General features: G+C 43.5%; 1 protein-coding gene across 2 annotated transcripts in view; it reads right to left on the reverse strand.

The window, feature by feature from the left end:
* The window catches only part of MAP1B (microtubule associated protein 1B), a 90,820-nt gene extending 68,441 nt beyond the window's left edge, over positions 1 to 22,379 (reverse strand). For both annotated transcript variants that reach the window (XR_013998364.1, XM_081131120.1), the window contains exons 1-2: positions 22,074 to 22,379; positions 14,174 to 14,275 (exon numbers count right to left, since the gene is read on the reverse strand). Coding sequence is in view for 1 of the 2 variants with exons in the window: in XM_081131120.1 (XP_080987246.1) it covers positions 14,174 to 14,275; positions 22,074 to 22,257 (286 nt within the window). In the remaining variant the exon portion in view is untranslated. The remainder of the gene's footprint in view (positions 1 to 14,173; positions 14,276 to 22,073) is intronic.
* Positions 22,380 to 22,607: the final 228 nt, after the last annotated feature.

The following is a 22,607-nucleotide window of genomic DNA, read 5'->3' on the forward strand; positions in this document are numbered from 1 at the left end:
ATGACAGGTGACTGGAGATGTGATGCAAAAAAAGCTGCTTATAAATTGTCTTAAAAAAAGGTAACATCAGTCAGACGTGACAATCGAGCAGCAGGTGAGTATCTGTGAAGTAGACACAGGGACGACGCTGGGAAGAAGGCTCTGAATCTCCAAGCACCAGGCACACAGGGTATGTGCCAGAGGGACTCATGGGCCAGTTAGGTTACAACACAAACCTTCGAATTCGGACCCAGAAGCTTCGGTTGCTTCACTTCTCTATTGTTGGGATTTCTGTAGCCCAGCAGATCTGTAATCAATCCCATGCTTTTAAGAGACCAATGAAAATTCAGAGAGTCCTCTTTTACTTTCATTCTTAACTCAGAGCAAAGGACTGGAATCCTTACAAGAATAATAATATCTCCATAGAAATATATATATTTTTTAAATATATTTTTATTGATTTCAGAGAGAGGAAAGGAGATGGAGAGAGAGAGAGACAGAAACATCAATGATGAGAGAGTCACTGATCAAGCCCACAACTGGGCATGTGCCCCGACCGGGAATCGAATCCTGATCGCCTGGATCCCAGGTCGACGCTCAACTGCTGAGCCACGCCCAGCCGGGCCATAGAAATATTTTTAAATCATGTCTATTTCATTGTTCCTATTTCCTAAGAAATGTGCTACTGTATCCTCACATTGATCGCTGTGAAATTCAAGAAATATTTGTATACTCTAGAACCTGGGACACTAAGCTAAGTTGCTGTTGCATTAAAAGGGAGACATAAATACAGTGTCCAATGTCTTAAATATAAAATAAAAAGTTTTTATCACAAATCTCTACAGTTCTCTCACTTTTCCCCTTTCTAGGTCAGTTTCCTATTTTATATCCTTATATAGCTCTACCTGCTCTTCCCTGGCACTTAGAACAGATTGCGAAACATATTTGTATGACAAGTTGATTAATGTCTGCCCCCTTACCTTGACTGAGCGCTGCAAGGGCGACCATGTAGATTATTTATTTTGCTTAATATTGTTAACCTCAGTATTTGACACAGTACCAGATCCCATAGGATGAGTAATACATATTTGTTTAATGAATAGATTGAGTGTATGTGTTTTAATTCATTGTTCATCCAAGCAAGTCATTTTATGCTAAGAATTCTAAAAATCTTTATACAAATAACACATCTTGGCTTTACACATTAGTGATGCTTACCAACTTTTCATGAAAGCCATTTTTTAAAAAATACTAGAATGACTTTTTCACCGTAAGTTGATATTATATCACGGAGTATTAAATAGAAAAGGAACCTTAGGGGTAATAAAACTGAAGTTTATAAATGGTAAGTAATTTGTCTACAATAGCACAAAGCTACTTAGCAGTAGAATGGGGATTAGAGGGTAGATTTTCTATCCCCACCCTCACCCTCCAAGGGTTCTGTCCACTGCTTCTCAACACACAGGCTCTTAACCAGAACGTGTAGGTTGCCAAGTCTCTCGAAGTGACTGATAGTTTGTAAAGAAACATTTTGCCACACCTCAAAGTTTAAAGGAAATTTGTAACAAAAAAAATTGTTTGCAATACAATCACTGCAAATTTTCAGATTTCTTAAGCATCTAATTTTTAAACCTAAGAGCTAATTGCACTTCCTCAAACCTGTAACACGTCATCTTTCACTGTCATATGTGTACCGGTGCTATGTGCCAGGCACTGTTCTAAGACTCTTTCCCAAGGGACATTATCAGCCTAAAGCCTCCTTAGTTCTCTGATTTAGAGATAACTGCATTCTTGTGCTCTTACCATTCAGTTGCAATTGGTAAAAAGCCACTTCTGAAGTTAGAATCCTGAAAGGTTAAAAAACCAAGCCCTATGATTCAAGCTCTTCCTTTGGTCTCCATTTTTCTCATTTAAAGCAGGTTTTTGTTTGGTTGGTTGTTTTTTTCTTTTGCTTCTTTCTAAAACGTAAGTTGGAATCTTTTTTGGGGGGAGGGGGGCAACCAGTTTCATATTTTTGATGAGTCTGCTCACCAAGCATAGAACATCCATTTGCTGGCTAAAGGATTCCAGCAACAGAAATTTCTATCTGATGATGGAATCATATTTCTGGACGACCCTAGAGTGAGTCAGTTTGACAGATTATTTCATTTATATTTATATGCTGGAATGTTATTCCAAAGACTCCAAATAGTCTCTGTTCTATGTACGAAACAAAACAATCAAAAATAAAATGTAGTATAATAAGTATAAGTAACACATAATGTAATGCTTCCTTAAAAAGCAGACACCGGTACCATTAGATGTTTTAAAATAACCCAAGCCAGCATTATTTGCAGAAGAGAAAGCTGTGATTGGACAGTAGAAAGGCATATTAGAAAAAATGGAAAGGAGAAAAATGAAAGAGAAGGGAAGCGGACGACATTCGATGGGGAAAGGGTATGAGCTGTACAGAGAAGAAAACAATGGAAGGGAAGTAAACCCACATAAAATGACCTTTTCATCAACAGACATTTACTTAGATGTTCTAATGCTTCTTTAAAAGGGAAGATGTCTTGAAAATAATATAAAGGCTAAGTCATTCACACACATATAATTACATATGTGCATGTAAGTGTCTACACAATTTTAGGCATACAGTCTGTCTAGTCCTAGAATCTAAAGCTGTTCTGAACAATCTTAAAGTGCAGGCCGTTAAAGATAATTTCAATTCTCATTTCTTTTATCACTTGATTGGGGTTTTACGTTTATTAGCTCATTAGCAGGCTAGACAATGCATGGAGAAAACAATGATCTATTTTTTAAAATATGTTTTCACATGCAAGAGATATAGAAAGTAGAAAGGAAAATGGTTGGGACTTAGGAGTGGGGTGCACTGGTAATATATACAACAGGACCGTTAAGTGGGCCAATGCATATTTTGCAAACTCTTGAGATGTTTTTTAAAGCTATCCAGAAGATTGCCATCATTACTTTCTCCACACTTCCCTTCTTTCTCTACAGCAGTCCTGAGTTCTTTTGCAGTATCTAGAATGAATGACTCATTTTCAGAAGCAGTGTAATAGTGAGAGATATCCATTGTTCTCGTTAGAAATACAATCATATTAATAAAACTGAGATGGCCATTTGGCCAACCCAATATAAAGGATTACTACTGTTCCAGTAGTAAGAGCCCGCTTTTAATGGCTACCACTAGCCTTCATACAGAGGGCCTGAGGCCCAGGGGACTCTTCTGCATCATCCAAAGAAGACTAAATTAGATTGTTCCGAGTTTGGGTTCCAAGTAGGTGGCAAAGTGTGTTGTTCTCTTGTGTGAATGGATCTGTCTTAGCCTGTGCTTCATTAAAATGCCAATATTTGCTCAAGGAGTGCAATACCTCTTTTTTTAAATCGCTCTATTTGGGAGGAAGAAGGAATAACAGATTCCTAAGTGCATATATTCTATAAATAGTTTAAAATGTAACCTGGGCTAACATATGAATTTGGTTTAGCAATTCTAAGTCAATTCTAGATAAAATTGAGGTGTTCAAATAAAAGAAGGGACTATAGCCCTAGCTAGTTTTGCTCAGTGGTTAGAGCATTGGCCTGAGGACTGAAGGGTCCCGGGTTCGATTCCAGCTAAGGGCACATACCTCGGTTGCAGGCTCAATCCCCCGGGAGGCAACCAAGTGATGTGTCTCTCTCACATTGATGTTTCTTTCTCTCTCTCCCTTCCACTCTCTCTGAAAAGCAATGGAAAAAATATCCTTGGGTGAGAATTAAAAAAAAATAAAAAATAGAAAGGACCATATTATTGAATTCCAAAACTTTAAAAAATAATAATCCCACAAGAAATTATTGGCAACTCCTTATTAACTAGAATATTTGATTAACAAGGCCACTAAGTTTCTCATCCATAGAGATACTATCATTAATGTTACTGTACATAGATTATTTCATCTGGGTTTTTAGAGCACTCTGTCAAGTTTGCTGTAAAAAATAATATTACGTGTAGGTTTTAGTGACTTAAAACATTTTTTTGCAAACATGATCAAATTAGGAATAGGACAGATTGAAATTGTTACCTTAAAGGTATCAGATCCCAACAATCCTATGATGTATTACCATAAAAATCACTTTTCCTTCCGGATAATCGTGGCCTCCCGATACTGATCACCTTCATGCAAGCTGCACGCTGTCAGTACTAATGTGATGTGAGCACTGCTCCCCCAGGGCATTCATATCTGCATGTTCTGACTTGTTAAACTGCACTGCACTAATTGAGTGTTCACACGACGAGATATGCATTGCTGATCACGCTTATTAAAATGCAGGCCATTCTCAATAAGCCATAACAAATGCTGTACCTGGTACTTTTAACACAGTCAACCTATAGGTGACCCCCAGGACTCATGACATGTAATCTTCAGGCTCTTCCTAAAGCTCTGTGACTAAGCGGCTAATCGGAGGCTCCGCGCAGCACCAAACACCAATGTGGAAATTCTAATCATGGGGAAATGCAGCCATTTCCTGTTTGGCAGTGTGTGGATAAAACATTCATGAACTTGACTTCTGAAATGCTTTCCATGCAGGTGTTTGGCACTGTGCAGACACCACTAAGTTTCGTCTGGTTTGGAAGGAAAAGGCAAAGGGCCAGTAAGAACTTCCAAACGAGGAAATCAGCCCGAGTGTCATCAAGTTGTGCGTGTTCCCCTAAAATTTATAACCCTATCAGATGGGAGAGGCAGATGTTCTGAACTAAACTCTCTCACAGGTATTGTAAAACCTGGGTGATAAACCATTTTAAGCTAAACAGAGAAGAGGGAGGACAAGTTCCCTTCTCCGTATTAGTGATGAGGTAATTTCATAAAAATTCATGGAATCATCGAATACAGGGTGGGGAAAAAGTAGGTTTACAGCTGTAGGTACAAAAAACACAGAGTTTATTCTTGTATTGTTATTTATTAATTATTGTGTTATTTTCCATACGAACAACTGTAAACCTACTTTTGCCCCCGCCTGTCTAAAACCTGGCAGAGACTCAGCGATCAGTTAGTCTATCCTTTCCCAAACCGAGCTCTGGAGAAATCCAGCTCCCCAGGAGAAAGTGTCGGTGGAAGTGACTAGTCAAATAGGTTAAGGAAATTTATGGTTATACACAATTAAACAAGTTTATTTATATGCAGTTACCTACGTTATGACTCCTCCGAGAATAAGGCCTAGCGTGCCATAGTTCCCGGACTCATTTCACAATGGAATTCTTTCCCACTGACTATCGATTAATGTTTTACAGGACTAACGGCTAGCAGAACAAAGTTTCAGGTACCCTGATCTAGTCTAAGCCCTTTATTTTGCAGAAGAGAAAAGGCCTCACAGCAACTTTTCAGGGGGCTACCTGGGCAACGAGAATCTCAGGTGGGCCAGGGCTGCCGCATTAGGTCAGGCTCCAGGGCTCTGCAGAGGGGAGGGGCCTGGGAAGCAGCTCACAGCCCCAGTCCCCTCCCTGCTTCCCTGGCTACGGGAACAGCTGAATCAGAGCTCTGCAAAGAGTCCAACCTGGCCTCGGGGCAGGGAACCAATTACTTCAGATTTATTTCCATAAAGCCTTTCACTTTCACAATCTCTCCCAAGTGTCTTCCAACTCTGCCAACAGTGTCCCAGCACTCAAAGATGAAGACAATCTTGAAGTCAAAGCCTATATGTTCATTTCAGCAGTTTTGCTCTCACATGCTTTCAGAGGGCATGAAGCCTTAAAATAGCAAGTCAGCCTTTTCATAATTAAATTAAAGGGCTTAACTCAAAATGTAGCTCCAAACTAGGGAATAATTAATTCAATTTGGATCCAAAATTCCCTGGTCACAAAGAAAATCCAGTGCATTAGATCTTAATTTGTGTAGATAATATGATTTTAGTGAATATTTTTTATGCATGTGCATTTTTAAAAATAGCCTGAGCAAACAGAATTTACAGAAATATCCTCCTACAAAATTCTCATATGACACTATTATATACTAACTTGTTCTGTTAGTTATCTTCCATGCTCACTTGTAAACAACGCCCAGGCCAGGATTACGTACTTATACGTCTTCTAATGGCCTGCAGAGCTAGGAACTAGACCTGGGTCTTGCTACAGGAACTACTACATAAATGTTTAATGACAGATTGGGGCTGATAATAGGGCACCTTTTAAAAAGGAAATACCATACACTGTGAAACAACTATCTCCTACCAAATGGATAGAAGACCAGTTATCCCTTCCTGCTTCCCCCCCCCCACACACACACACCTGTTTTGCAGATCTTTCAGACATCAAAGCCTCTAGGTGAGAGCTTAGAAGGCAAAGAACAGCCGCTGAAAATGACTCAGGAGCCCCACAGGCACCGAGAGTGCCTTTGGACTGGGTGGCAGAATTTATTCAATCTTTAGTTTTAGTGCTATCAAGTGAACTTCCCCAAACATGACATTGCCATTGACTGACATTTCCATTAACATCAAAAGCAACCTGCTTATGAATCAGTGTCCTTGGGGCAGGTGCGCCAGGACTGCTTGTGTTCCCTCAGGGCACCAGCTGCTCCTTCCCCAGATTCCTGTGTGATGCAAACAAGGAAATCTGTAAACTTGGTCCAAAATGCTCAACTGGGGCTCCTTCACTCACAGGCTCCAGTAAAACCTGTTTGATTAAGAAAGGACTAGCAAAGGGCAGGTTTTAGCGGACTTTCCAAGCTAAGGCAGTCCTCAGGATGTTCATTTTTATCTAACCCCTCAGACAATTAAACCCACAAGGCACTTTTTAGGGGCAAACTCAGTTTGAGTCTCTAAAATGAGGTGTGACCCAGCTGTCCTTGGGGCACATCCAATAAAAGACCATCTTCCCTAGGCTTTTTTTGTTTGTTTTTAATTAGAAATTTTATTTTTAAATCATGTGTGGACTCTCTTGCTGCATTTTCTGTAGGCAGTTATCTCACCAGCCCTGAACAGAGGCAACTCTTGAACACAGTTTATTAAAATAACATTATTTTGTCTTGTGTTTATGTTCACTTCTTCAGTCCCTGTGGCCATTTTCACTTCCCCAGGCACTTCTTTCCTTCTCACATTTCTCTAGGACGAAGGAAACCTGACGTCCCCAGGCAATAGAAATTACCCTTAGGCCGAAGCAAAGAAAACAAAGGCGTAAGCCCTGGAGTATGATGTTTGGGGATACTTGACGGTTGCCTTGGTAGCGTTTCATTAGTCCTGGGTTCCGGCTGGGGGTGGGGGTGCTGGTACCTGGGTAACCTTTGTCACTGCCATGAAATCTGTGGTTGAACAGTCAAAATGCAACGCTGGTTATGACCTCTGTTCTCAGACCCTTTTCTTTAAATCTCAATCTCTCTCTCACACACACACACCAGTTTGTAAATTAAGAAAACACTCTTTGTTAGTGTTTTTTAAAGCTGTGGATGACATTTTTCCAACTAAATGATGAACACTAGGGACATCTGATTCTTTTATCTACCCCTTTACAATTACTTGCTTATTAATGGGCACTCAAAAACAGTACCTGACATTTTAAAAAAAGAAACGTTAGCTTATGCTTTATCCCTCCTCTCCCACCGTTATTTCCAGCTTGCTTTCATACGTGCTGAACAAAATGCCCCAGAGAGAGAAATGCAAAAGCGGGCAGTAAAGAGAAAGGGGGCTGCGGTTGCTTGGTGGTTTGCTGATACTGAGTGCTTAAAAAAAAAAAAAAAAAAAGAACAAAAAAACAAAAACTGTACTAGCAAAAACCATGGGCGCTCTGGTTTCTGCAATGAAGACAAAAGCTGTCCTTGGTGGGCAGCGTTCGGCGCTGCTCTGGAACGCACTTAGCTGGATTTAACGGCAGGTTACTGACATCCCCCCAAATGGTTACTGGGCCCAGGCAGCCAGTTTTCTGCCACCTTCCTGCCTATGCGTGTCTATGTTGAGTGGCTCCACAGTGCCCATTAGGAACCGCTTGAGAGCCATTACAGTCGGTAGAGTAAAACATCCTTTTTACTCCAAAAAAAACTGAGATGAATAGGTGTTTCTAGGGTGGCCTGAATGAACCATCAACCCCAGGGAATGAAGGCACCTGAGCGGCCACGCAACACCACGTTTCTCCTTTTTGTTGGCCACACCCGCATCAGAAAATAGTATGTTAGTGTGTGAGTATCTGTGGATATAAAGAATCCCGCGTTTCACTGTTGTACGAAATGTAAACCTCGCAGGAACCAGGCCTTCCGCTGCACACACTATGCAATTCCGGTTCTTCTCTTTGCAAACTTTGGCCCCTCCATCCTTTCAAAGGCATCGGGCGGGGGTGACCGGGCAGCAGCCAGCTGGAGTGAATGGGAGCACTGGGGCGGGAGCGGCTGCTGAAGGCTCCACCGACTGCAACCCACGGGCTGGGAAGGCTGAGGGCAGAGGGCAAGTGGAAGAAAGGCCAGTGATTTGCATTAAAACGGGAGCCTCCCTCCTAGGAGGGCGGCATTGACCTCAATGGATGTTAAACAGAGGTCTGGTTACTTCAACACAAATAAAGCTATTTGTCATTTTCTCCTAATATTGGGATTCCTTCCATAACCTTAGATGATGATGCTATGAGAAAAGGTGAGCCTAGCGGTGTTGGCATGTGGGCAAGTGCCTGTCCCTGTGTGTGCACCCGAGAGAGAAAACACAAGGATAAAGTTCCCTCTGAAAATCGCAGGTTCCTTGAGGGTTAAGTCAGCTTCGTGGGTGCAGCTGAACATGTATTTGTGTGCTTTCTTGTTTAAAGGTTGGGAGCAGGCTGAAACACATTCATTACCCCCGTCACAGAGCAGGTGATGCATTCTAGGCACATACAATCGGGCTATAATTCTGCACAACGGCAGACTAAACATACAAGTCTAGACAGAAAGGAGACACTGAAAATATTCCTAGACCTTCGTTACAGGCGTTTTAGCAACTTCTTATCATTCTACTGGCAAGTTTTATAAAACCTTGCCTTGTTAATGTCAAAGGGAGTAGAGGATTCCAGTGACTTGAATTCAAGGTTCCTGATTCTAATTCTCTATCGAAAACCAGTCTCCAAGCCAGCTATTTTTAGCAATCAACTCAGCACAAACCTGACCATGTTTATCTTCTAGAGAAAAGGCCTGGGTTTTTAAACAGAACCGCCCATGTACACATTACAAAAGCAATCACATTGCAGGAAGCTTTGCGTGAATGTGATCTAGGAGTTATAAATCCAGTCACAAAATGTACACATGCCAAGGTCTCGCTATTTATTCAGTTGCCTAAGAAAATAAACCACCAGAAACCTTGGTCTCTTGAAACTAGCAACGTCTATAGTCACTTGCTGGTTGGGGAAAGCGAAGAAAGAATCGTGTAACAAAATGGAGTGGAAGAAGTTGCCCCTTGAAGGGGAACAGAGTATGTGACCCCAAAATATACCGCTTTGGCATGTGGATTTTCTTGAGCTGAGGGCAAGACCCCACAGACTCAAGAAAAACTTTTACTTCTCCCTTAATTACCTAGAAGAATTTAATTAGGGGGCCTGGCTCATAGAGCTACTAACAAAGAACTTTCACATGAATGACCTACCTGTATGGCAGGGCAAACATCTAATTACCAAACATCTGCTCTTCTTATTGTCCTGGAAATTACTCTCCTCCCCTTTGAAGCTCCAGGCCTTTATTGCATTGCTTAGCTCAGGTTGGCATAAAACCTTCAACCGCCCAACCTGCCCTTCCTGGGGTCTCATTGTCTTTGTGAGGTTAGGTTTGTTTTTCTCCTGTTAATCTGTCTTATGTCAACTTAATAGACCAGCTAACAGAACCTAGAAAGGTATATAAAACTATTCTCCTCCCCTACTCATGAATAGATTATCACAGCGAGCAAGTGGATGCACCCTCACGCACATCAGCATCCTCCCCTGGGTACCAACAGGGCCATTTTGCAAATGTTCCCCAACCCTGCCCTCCGGTTCGGCCATGCCAGCACCTTAACGCATCGCCTCCTTTCTGCCCTCACACCCAAAGGACCCTCCAAAACTCAGTCATGGAATGTCACTGCCCCCTACGCATAACCAGCAGCTGGGTTCCTTCTTATAATGCCGAAGGCAGTTGTTTCTCTGAGAAACATCTTTAATAGAAATTTTAATATCATTACAAAAAGGAAGTCAGCCAATATCTAAAGCCAGTATTTCACATAGATAATAACAAACACCAAATATTCAAGTCAAATAGATTTTTCAATAAGGGAGACAATTTTAAACACTAGCATACATTTATTGTTTTACTGTGTGATGTGATGAACACTGTTTTCAGATCTTTACATGCATTAATCCATCTGATCCTCATGAAAATTCTGAGGTAGAAGTGACTATCCCTGTTTTCTAAACTGAGGCATAAAATAAAATGGTTAAGAGACTTGTCCGATCCTATACAAATAACTGTCAGAGCTACGATCCAGAATCTGCACTCTTATCATTATGCTACGTTGCTGGTGAGGATTTGGGTTCCCAAAATTTTTAAATTATTTTAATAGGCAGAAGTGACACAATGATGGAAAAAAAGAAAATTAAAATGAATTTTTCTCCTGGTGCCCCTTGTCCTGGAAATGGCTTGTATTTGTTTGCTGTTTTGAAATGATGTCTGTCTAACACCAATAATCACGGAGCACTTCCTATAACCCCTAGGAGACACCCTCCTCTATTGTTACATGGGGATAACAATAGAAGTTAAATCAGGGAAAGAAACAAGATGAGCGTGGTAAGCCTTGCTCTACTCTTGTGGTAAGACTTACAAAAATGATTTTCATCCATCATGATTAAGATACAAAAAACATACTATAATATGCAAATAAAAATTTTAGGATGGTATTTGAATTTATAAATATAAGGAAGCATAAGACTGTTGCTCTGTTTTGAAAAAACTCAACTGTTCAACATTCATTTGGGTGAAAGCCTGAGGCGTGTTCCTGAGAGAATACCTAACGTTTTTTCTCAGAATGACTAGTCTCACTTGAGCCCAGCTTGGAGGTGGCCAGGAATGGTTTTGCATCAGGGCAAACCAGCAGAGGCCTACTTTGGGCACACAGCAGGTGTTTGATGAAGGATCTTTAGGAAAGGCAATGCTAGAACAGGTCTCAGAGAGTAAGATGGCCCTAGGACTGACCATCCCAAGAACCAAAGTACACCAGAGCTGGTGGGAGCTTGGTGACCCCAGGGCTCACACTTGGGAGAACGGGGGTGGAGGGGAGGGCCTATAACTTCACCATTCATACTACACAACCCCACCTTATGCAGACAAAGCATCATAGTCCAGGTTCCTACTTAAAGGATATCTATTCAACATGACTAAACCGTTCAGGAATGTCTTGAATGAAACCTGCAATCCTGAAGAAATAGGAAAAGTGAACCTCAAAACCATGTTTAAAAACTAGTACAAGGGCACCGATCTGGTTGTGCTGCCCACACATGCTGTTAGGTGCATTTGAGGCAATCGCCAGTCTTTTATAAGCCATCTCTAGACACAGCACCTAGCACAGCACTGATACAACTAGGTAGGTAACCAGCCCTTATTGTAGGTGACAGCAGGAAAAGCAGAGAGAATGGTACATTAGGCTAAAGTGGTGATTGGCAAGGAACTTGACCTTCCTAGTCCGCTAGAGTAACGCTAGGTCTTTGGTCCAAAAACAGTTAGTTCTTTAGCAATTCTCACAGCCTTGCATTTTGCAATACACAGCTGTCATTCTATAAAGTCAATCCAAGTATGAATGAACACAATGGGAATCACAGGCTTTGTTTACCAACCCCCCAAAAACAAAACAAAAAAAAGTAGTCTTATAAACAAACAGTCATAGTAAAAAGCCAGAACAACCTACAAAGAAAAGACAAAAGCTTGAATTTACATTCTGAAACATACTTGTTGGAAAAGGGCACTTCCCGTATTTTCCTTATTGTGAGATGATTTTTAAAGTTATGGAGATGTGCAAGACACAAAAATACAACACAGTAACAACGAGAGAAACAACCACATACTGTACCTTTACTCCAGCAAATCATGTGCCATCTGATAGTCCCAGGATCATCCTCTTTTTTCTCAGTACCAAGAGCTGATTTTGCACATGGCTTTGCAGCACATTTAACTTTTAGTGAGCCAGTTCTTGCTATGTTTTTCTTAGTGCACTTACTTGATTCCATGCTTGAGGGCCACAGTTCATTTGCTAACTAGAATATATGGGATTTTATTCTAATATCAAGCTTCAAGAGAAGAACTGGACTGTCTTGTGGGCATATTGCAGCAGCCAAGTGTGATTCATGAAGGTACTGACATCCTATAAGTGGTCTTAAATCCCAGTATGGACAAGGCTAATTGAACATGATGTGGTCGGTCAAAAGAGGCTGAATCCCATCCTGAGTTTATATCAATGCCAATAAAATCAGCAATCACACAACAAAATCATTTAGACAGAAAAGAGTATGTTCTATTCTATTTTAAATAAAATTTAAGTGATATTCAAGAAATAAAATGCAATATAGTACCTATGATGGATCAATGGTACCTATGATGGATCAATGGCAGAGCTTTGGAAAAAATGTCCCAGCTTTGGAGTCTTTACAGGCCGGCAACCCTACTCATTATCCTAAATGTGACCAATTGGGAGAAATACAGGTCACTGTTCTCAAGAGGAAGACAAGGTGAGTGAATCTGCCTGCATTCCCAGGCCTAGAGGTCGGGGTGAGGCAGGATAGTCAGAAGCTAGGAAAATTCTTTGGCAAGAGGAATGAGGAAACTGAGACAGACAGCTAAACAGACCGCTGAGCAATTTACAGGCAGCTAATAAATCGCAAGATCTTATCTTCTCTAACCAAGGACACTTAGGATCAAACAGTTTACACATTCGAGGCCATGCTGGGGCAAACTGGTCTCAGTCCCATTCCCTTTCCAGTGACATTCTTTGAAGGTGAAACTGACCAGAGAATGACCCTAATCCTTCTGTATGCTTACTTTGATGCCACAGTATATCAAAGGACACACCTGGAAAGCTGATGAATATTCTATTGAGATCCTCCCCTAAAATTCCCACCTTTAGAAAACAGAGAAAAACCCTTAAGGCAAAGGACCCAATGGGAGCTCTCCCTTGGGCATGCACACACCTTTCCCTCTTCTTTCCTCAAGGGTGGATCTTTGCTTTATTTCTAAGCTCTAAAAGTTCCCAGGAGACTTCCAACCAGGGGAGCAGCAGGCATCGGCAGCTCATCCTAAGCTAACCTCCTGGACCTGTCTACAAGGGCCCTCCTTTTGCCTCTGTAACTTGTTTCCTGAGTCCATGCAGCCCAGCTGGCTCACTTCTTCTGCCTCTGTGACTTTCTCAAGGGCCAAGGCAGCCTCACCGAGGTTCACTCCTGTCGCTATGATCTTGCCTCTTCTATCTTAAACTCTTCCTTTGTTTCACTGTCCCCAGCTTTAATAAACTGTACTCTCAAAATCACCTGGATTTGTGTTGTGAAATCTTTCCCACATTAAGCCAAGAACCCACACATTCCAGACTGTGCCAGGGCAGACCCGCTTCGGTCCTGGTCCCTTTCTGGTGACAAGGGTACATCCCCAGTGAGATGGCTGGTGAGGGCATCTTCACATGACAAATTTTTGTGTCCTTACCTTTAATTTTTCTGTAGTATTTTTTCATCTCTGAAAAAAAGACTGTATTAACACAGTTGGAACTTTTACCCACACTAAGGAAAGTGGGTTACACTGCAAGGATGAAATGATGATGTATATTTCATTTTGAAATGCAGACGTTTCCTTTTTCTTGGAAAGGTGTCAGGTGAAAGATCTTTCATTCACAATTGTTAGTTGTGTTAAATTTTCTTATGTGGGATTCTGAAGGCATCTAATTTATATTCAAACTTCACTCGAGTAAAATTAACATTTAAATAATTTGCAATCCCTTAAGGTCAGAGTACAGTGAGATAGAAAGAAAAAAAAAAAAAATTACCCCAGAACTTTAAAAACCTCTAAGAACCCACAAAATATATAACCAACACAGTGACATTAGGTTGACTTTCTTAAAATATGGCTTCTGGCTAACCTTGTAGATAATAATACAAAGAATCTTTCAGCAATAAGAGAAAGTCTTTTTTGATATCCCAGGCATTGTCTTCCAGTCAATGGCCTAATTCCCCATCCTTTCAAATTCTGAGTTAACTAACACCAAACCCAAGCCTCACCTGGGACCTCAGGAGAGAATCTTGCAGAGTGTCGAGATACAAAAAGTTTCAGTTCTTGGTCTAGGTTGCATTCAATCAGGTTGGTGTCCCATGATCGGATTCCTAAGGAGGGAAAGGAAGACAGTTGACAGACTTCCAGTGAGTCATTTCAGAATGGTCTGGAAAGTACCACTGTGACATTTCTCAGGCTTTGGGGGAGGATATGGAAACTCCTTTTCTGAAGAGCTTGGTGATGAGCAGTGATGCCCACAAGATGGGAGGGCCGGGGAGGTCTCCCCACCAGGCCACAAGGGAGGGATAATAGCAACGTAGCCTGAACTTCTGCCCCTTGTAAAGGGTAAACGCAGCTTTCCTGGGAGAGTAAAAGAAAATAGTTATTAGGAAAATGACAGGCTCTACTCCAGGGGCGGAACAGAAAGGGCAGAAAGATGGTGAGTTCTGAAGTAGTTAGGAGGCCACCAGACAGCCTGGCTTTCCCAGGGTCCACTTAAAATTAGTGGCAAGAAAACATAGGATGTGGGTGGGAAAGCCAGCAACATGGGGGCACGTAGTTTCTTTTCTTTACCCATCCTATTTTTGACCTTGGTTTCTCAACCCCTGGATATCAATCCAAAGTTTGAGTGATCTTTGATAAAAAGGCTGGATCTAAATCTTCAAGACTAGGCCTGTCTGTCTCCCAGGCATTTATTTTACCTGACTAGCTTGGCAAGCAGTTCTTTCATTCACAATTGTTAGTTGTGTTAAATTTTCTTATCCAGAGGCAAAGAAATGTGGCCACTTTTTATATTTTATAAACTTTCTACAGAGTGGGGGCCATGAACTGTCCATTCCCACAGAAGTCCACGCTTCCATTCACTAGGCTGGAAGCTGGGGTGAGAGGACACCAGGGCTAGGTCTGCTGATGCCTCACCTCCCTAGTCTCCTCCTCCCTCCCACCCACCCAAAGATGGCTAGAGAGGTGCCCAGAGGACATAAGAGAAGGGAGATCTGGGGAGCAAGCCAGGGACAACTGGGGAACCACAAAACTCTGGAGTGTGTGTGTGTTTTTTATGTATTTTTTTATTTTCCCAAATAACTAGACAGCTCATGGTAGAGCCAGTATATAGTATCCATAATTGTACCTTTGCATGGAGTATACTTAACTGCCAGGAACAAATCTCTGGAACAACCATTTATTGCATACCTACTAAGGGTGGGGACTTGAAACTAGGTATAACACAGCTGATGAACTGTCATTTTTAGGCACACAGACTTGGGAGTACATATGATAGTGTGTTAAAAACACCTCTAAATCCTAAATGCATATATGCATTTATTCCCATTTATCTCTCGTTCATTCTTCCTATCTTGCAAAGAATCAAGGTAGATTAGATGATAGATAGATGATGGATGGATGGATGGATGGATGGATGGATAGATAGATAGATAGATAGATAGATAGATAGATAGATAGATAGATATAGATAGACAGATAGATGATAGATAGAAAAAAAGAAAACACACACATTACAAAATATTCTGGAAACTCAGTTGACTACACATCAAAAATATCTTCACATTATATACCAAACACCTTTTCAACTATGACAAATATTTTCCAATAGATGTATGCCCACCATATGGAGGTAGAAATTTCTCTATAGTAATCCATAGGAAGAATGCAGGTATGAAAGAGTTAACATTCCTAAAGAGAGGCTAAATTATAAGGGAGAATTTTATGGGTCTCCCTGGAAACATTAACAGTCTCAGTTTGCATTTGTGCTAATGGAGTATTTAAATTTTAGCAAGAAAGGCATGTTGAGATTTTGTGGATCTTTTTAGTGCAGAAATGATAAATGCATTCTTTTTGTTTCACAGAAGGCTTGACAGGTTGAGAGGTCTGAATTCATTAGAATATTTTACTTCAACCTATACATACACTATATACTCATCTAGCGGAAAAAATCTCGGAGCTCCTGTCTGAGCTGCTTAATTAGTAAATGTTGATTGGATTCTCTGTGCTCCGGGTCTGAGCTCCACTTCATCTTCTGGCTTGTCAAGTTGGGTCAATAAGTTAATAATGAGACATATGTATTTAAATTAAATTCATACAGTTTTTCTGCCTTTGTTCTGAGTAGTGTCCAAAGTGCTATAGCATTTGAATGACTTCATCTAGGGTTAGACGTAGACTTGCTCTTACACTGTTGTTTGCCATTTTCCCTTGGCCTCAATTAACTTGTCATGACACGTGCAATTAAATGCTTGCGTTCTATTTCATAAACTCCTGGTTGTATGATTTGTAATTTAGCGATGGAAAAAGTATGAAATAATAGAAAAACCATTTAGGAATTTTTAAATTACACCAGTAAATAGCTGATAAAAAATATTTCCCGTTTTTATGCACCCAATGAAACTAAAAAATTAAGGTTCTCTTTTCAAGGGAGCAATTTCGAGCCAAATTGTTTCTTAACAATGCATAATCACTACTCCCACTTATAAAATAGCAGTTATAATGGATTCACTGGTTATTTTAGTTGGAAAGGAAATTTTTGGAACCAGGCCACTTTCTCTAACAATTTTAGAAATAAAATACTTTGTAATTATTTTGTACCTTCTACTGGATAATATTAGTAAAGAGAAATAGTATTTCTCAATGAAGGTTCATACTGCATTTTGTAGGTTATGTATCTCCCCTTTGTGTCCAAGAGAAAGCCATTAGTGGGCCCTCTAAAGCTCATAGGGCAAAAAATATATATATCTTCTTTGGCCCTTTCCACGTTCTCCCCTCTCTGAATTCATGGCGGGGAGGGGGTAGTAGGGTGCTGGCTTCCAGAAGCAGGTCATCCTGGTCTCTGATGGGCTGTAGAGAAGCCAGGATAAATTCCTGCTTTTTCTGAGGAACACCCCCCCAGGTCCCCCCCCCCCAGGAAACAGGTGGAGCTCGTCCCTGAGGCTGTGCTTCTCCAGCACTCTATGAACACTGTGCCCCTTGGCTTACCCGGATGGGGGCACCAGCTGCAGGAGATAAGCCTCCACTCTTTAAAGCAAGGCCCAGAGGGAATCACTCCCACCTGAGAAATTGGCCTAAGGCCAGGCATCCTGAGAACTCTCCCACCTCATATGCAAGGAGTGCCATTCCTCTGTCACAGAGATCACGGGGTAACAAAGGATTCTCCATCTCAGTTCTCTGACCCCAAGGGGTAGTAGTGCACAAAGAGCAGGCTAAAGTGCACAAGAAGTTATAGATGGAAAAAGGAGAAAGGGTTGTATGTATGAGTATGTGTGGGGGGGGGGGGGGCCACCACAGGAGAAGTCGAGGTGAAAATGAGGAGCCAGATTCCCTAACTTTACACAGGTTAGATCTGGCCAAGTTTGACCAATCATGCAAGCATTTTGCAGAATTATTTCACAAAACCAACAATTTTTAAAAAGCACCTTCCATTTAAAGGCTAAAATCTATAATTCTAGAGGAGACAGTAGGTTGGAGAAAGCAGCCCATCAGGACCATGCATTCCACGTTGAAATGGCCCGTGGGCTCTATGTGACAGTTATTTGGGCCTTTGACAAGCTTATATTCCTCTATGAGCTTCGGTTGCTCCCTCTGAGAAACTGGCTTTTCAATATTTTTTCCAAGTCTAAATGATTAATCTATAACCCTAAGATTCTGTTTGTAAAATTATGCCAAAAAGTGATCAAGTCAGATTAGTATCATAAACTAAAGAAAGAATTAAAACAAAGGAAATGCTAAATTCAAGGTTTTATTTCTCAGAGAAAAGTTTTCTTATTTTTTCCCTTGACTTAACCTTTGGTTTACTTTCTTCCTCTTTTTAAGCCAACAACTTGATGTTCCTAATATATATTTTATGTATAATGCTGGCAATATCTTACATACAGAGCTCATCATTTCAAAACATTGATGATAAACAAGTTAGGTCTTGGATAGCATCTCACATTAGAAACAAACAAAGGAAGTGATTTATAATAATTTATTCGTTGGTCTAAAAGAACTTATTTAAAAAATAAGCTTTTAGAAAAGATTAACAATGAATCATCAATTTAATGACCTTAAATTTGGAGATGGGCTTACATTTCCCTGTGGATCATAGAACCCTTAGATAATACCAATTAAACAGTGCAAGCAGAAATCCACCTGCCTTTTGACTTTGAAAAGTATAAAGACAAATATAATAAAGTTAACACTCTCTAACATTTCTTTTAACCACCACCATGTGTTGATTTTTTCCCCTGTTGAAACAAAATGAAAATTAAACCCCAAACTTTCCTGGGTTCTTAATTCTCATAGCCATCTTAGACTGAAAATATTCAATAAAGTGATATCAAGTTACAATGTATTCAGCTAAATTTACATCTAAAAATCCAGGGTAGCTGATGTCACACACATCTATCTTTTTATGAACAAATCTTGCTGATTCCCAGTGTTACCCAGAGAAAGGTTACACTCTTTAATAGCAATTGAAAGCATTAAACTGACACCTAATATTCTTTAAAACAATAAAATGAAGCAATGAGAACTCCTTTCACAAGGCTCTAGAACTGAGTTTGCAAGGCATGGATGCATATAGTTTACATCCTAAAATAAACTGGGGGGCGGGGGGGGGCTCTGCTAAAAATGGGATGGCTCTTAGGTCCACACTGGGGACTATTTGGGAATGGGACAAAAGAGGTTCCAAGAAGCAGTAGTTGGTGGTAATGACAATGGTTTGGCATAAAGTCCTGCATAACTAAATAAATCTAGACCAGTCTGAGGAAAGACTATTGTTTCAACCTTGAGAAGAATGACCAAACCCTACATTTTGGTTCTTAAATGCAGTTGAGAAAATGAGTGACCATCTCTCTTCCTTGGTTTCAAGAAGCATTTACTAAGCACTCACATTGGGATACTTCAGGCCTGCTGATTAACTGCATTACCACCATCTTCCTACAGATTGGTTTTCTAGGCTTCCTCAATAATCAGATGGCAAAAATCCAAGTCACCAGGGTTCCCAAACCCAGAGCATCAGTTAAGGTAGGAGGGCCAACAGGAAGCAAGAGTAAGAGATGCTGAACCGCCCTCCCAGCCTGCAGCACACAGTCAGAGCCGAGGCCCCGGAGCATCTCCCTCTTGCTTCACACAGCAGGGCCCACAGGCACCGGCAGCCACACTCGGCGGTGGTACCAGAGTGACCTCTTGAGGAGGCCCCGCTGGGACCCGAAGGCTGAGGCAGCCGCGGGTCAGGCACGGGAAACAGAGCTGGTCTGCCCTGTTGCTAAGTCATCCCACACTGAAAAGCTCTGGACCACTTAGCACGGGAAGGCCCTGCAGCTTGGGCTGCATCCCAGACCCCAGGGCTCAGGAGAGCAATCTCCAGAGGACAGCGGCATCTGTTACCGTGTGCAAGGAAATGGCTCTGCTCACTCACTTGGTGGATTCTTAATGGGATCAATACAGCCATTTCAGAGTTTCATGCAAAACCCTGACCAAATTAGGGAATGAAGACTCAGAAAGGCACGGTGATTGGAAAAGGAACATGAGGGGTCTTCTGGGATTCCAGTAACGTTGGGTTCTTGATCTGGGAAACACAGGTGTTTCCTGTGAAAATTTTTGTGAAAATTCACTGAGTTCCTCGCCTTTTGCTCTGTATATACATACCACTTCATTAAAATTTTTTAAAAAATTAAAAAAGAAAATGTCAGGAAGACGAATCTGAACTTTATCACTAAGTGCTAATCGTGTAAAAAAGCAGACAGAGAGCACCTCGCAGGAGTCCCTGAATGTGTCTATTTTATCTTCAAACAGAAGCCGCTTGGATGAGCCCCCTGAGGAAGGGTACTGACAGGGTGTCCGCGGAGTAACAAAGCAGGAAGATCATTACCCTGGGAAGGTGATTTCCGAGCCACCTCCCGGCTGGGCACAGCCCACAAGCCGATGGCTATACAAAGGCCAGCTCTGAAAACTGCCCTGTTTGATCCCCTCTGATATTAGCCTGCCCTGCCCGGACATCAGGACAGGGCCAGAAAACCAGTGCTGCTGCAAGGGTACCACCTCTGTCCCTCAGCAGTAGTGTGACCTTGAGCGGGTCCCCTTATCTTTCCTGACTCTCTGGGCCCCCATCTCTAAAATGGGGCTGATGGACCCTCTCCTGGCACCACATCGGGTGGTGATGAAAATTTTATAGACAGAAAAGCACCTCCTAATGTATCATGATTCCCTGGCAATGGTGCTGGCACATACACACAAAAAAACAAAACATTTTTTTAAAAGCCAAAGTCACTGATTCATGAAAGGCCACACCCAAAGGCAGTACCTGTGAAATTTTCCAAGGAGAAAACGTGCGAATACGCTAAATTAGAACAGATCAGATTAAAAGACTGTAGTTTGAAAATAAGGGTTATTGAGATGCTCTAATAAGGCATATCACTATTGAAATCTTTTATTCGTGATTTTCTCCCCCCGAATAAAATAAAATAGTCTTCATTCTGCCTTTTTTTTTTTAGCCGAAAGGGAAAATCTGTGCTTTAAAGTTAAACAAAAGAACCAGGTCTGCAACTCCAGTCCCCACCCTGCAGCCTTTTGTTCTGGGGACAAGCGGCCGTTTCCAAACGCAGAAGCAAATGACTGACAAGCGTTTATTTTCTCAGCTAAAATAAGGTTTTTCGGGGGGGGGGGGGGGTGCGTGAACGCCCTTTGTCCGCCTCGGGCTGCCGTAGAGACCGCACTGCGGACTGCACCACGCCCACCCCGCGGTGTCTCCCGGCGGCAACGCTCCCGCACCACCCGGGGAACGCGCGCGGGCTGGGGCTGCGGGGGGACCCGGCGACCCCTGTCAGGGGCGGGGGGAGGTCTGGGACGCCGGGGGCAAAGGGAAAAGCGGAGACCTGGGCTAGCGACCGGGGACTGGGAGCGCAACAAAGCTGGGCTGAGGGAGAGGTGGGGGCAGGTAGCACCCCCGAGCCCGAGGCCCCGATGGGGGCGCCGCAGTGCGGAGGCAGGTGGAAGCACTGCAGCAGCCCTGGCGGGGCTGAGGGGCGGGTCGGTCCGCGTGCCCGAGGCTGCGCCCCTGGGACCCTCACGGCCCCGCCTGGGGTCCCCGGCGAACCGCTATTCGGCCTCTGCAGAGCGCGCTCCCGGTGCGCGCACGGGGGAGGCGCTGGCCCTGCCCGCCGACAACCCCCGCCCCACCCAAGCCATCACTCCCGAGGTGGAGACTTTTAAAAGAAGAAGCCCCACCCCGCAACTTGGGGTCCCATTGTCCTTTCTCAAAGCTGTAACCAAGGTCCCAGGGGCGGTAGCGAGGCGGCCGCAGTCCGGGAACGAAGTGCAAGCGGCTCCCTTTCTGCGTCCCGGGGGAGGCGGCAGGGGCGGGGGGGGTACGGGCGTGGCTCCAGGACTAGCCTAGTCATTCCGAGGAAAGAAAAGATCGGAGGGATTTAAACCAGAATAAGCATTTCTCAGGGCCGGGGTGGCTGTGGTGAAGATTCCCACGCGGGCCCTGCCACATGGTGCTTCAGCTTCGGGCCTGGCAGGGAGGGGGGTGTCCATTATTTTGTGGGGGGGAGAGAGGAGCTGAAAGGAGTGGCTGCATAAGCCCCCCCTTTTTTGCTTCCTGCGGCTGCGGCTTTATTGTGGCCTCTGCTCCTGACACCTGCATTTCATTTAGTGGGAGAGGCGGTGGCTAGCTCAGATTTGCAGACCCAGCCTTGGTGACAGATACCTCAAGGTTAGGAGAGACTCTCCCCCTGGGTCTCAAGTTAAATTCGCATTATTCTCTGAAATGAGCTCGGGAAACAGTCCGGACCGTGTGCGGGAGGTGACGGGGGTAGGTGGGTGCGGGGCGCGCCCGAGGGCGGCTGTCGCGCCTTGGGTGGGGTCGCATTTGCGCGTCTCCCCGAGCGCATCCCGTGGGGGCGCAGGGCCTCTTACCGAGCTCGATGTTGCCTATGGCGCGTCGCAGGTGTTCCTCGGTCACTATCTCGCCGACGACCACCAGCAGGTAGAACTTGCTGTCGAGGAAGCGGTGCGACAGGCTGGGCGAAGTGGACGCCGCCGGGTTGGCGATGCTGCCGGACAGCTCCGGCTCCGCGGCTTCCACCACCACGGTCGCCATCCCGCCGGCCCGCCGCGCCTCGGAGAGGTGTCGCGCTCCGGCCGCTCCTCCCGTCTGCCGCAGGAGAAAGGACTCTCTGGGAAGGTGCCGGCGCCGCCCCGCCCCCTGCGCCCTGCCTCCCGCGCCGCGCGCCGCCTCGCCTCCGCCCTCTCCGCGCGCGGTGCAGAGGAGCCGGGAGTGAGGGCGGGCGGGGCGGCGCCGCTTTTATACGGAGCCGCGGCGAGGCGCGGGGGAGGAAGAGGAGGAGGGAAGGACCACCCGGCACGTCCCCGCGCGGCGGCTGCCTCCTCTCTTCCAGCCGTTGGCCCCGGGCTGATGTCATCTGCAGCAAATCATCTCACTCGCGGCCC

The sequence above is a fragment of the Miniopterus schreibersii genome (assembly GCF_964146895.1).
Source record: "Miniopterus schreibersii genome assembly, chromosome: 3".
NCBI lineage: Eukaryota > Metazoa > Chordata > Mammalia > Chiroptera > Miniopteridae > Miniopterus > Miniopterus schreibersii.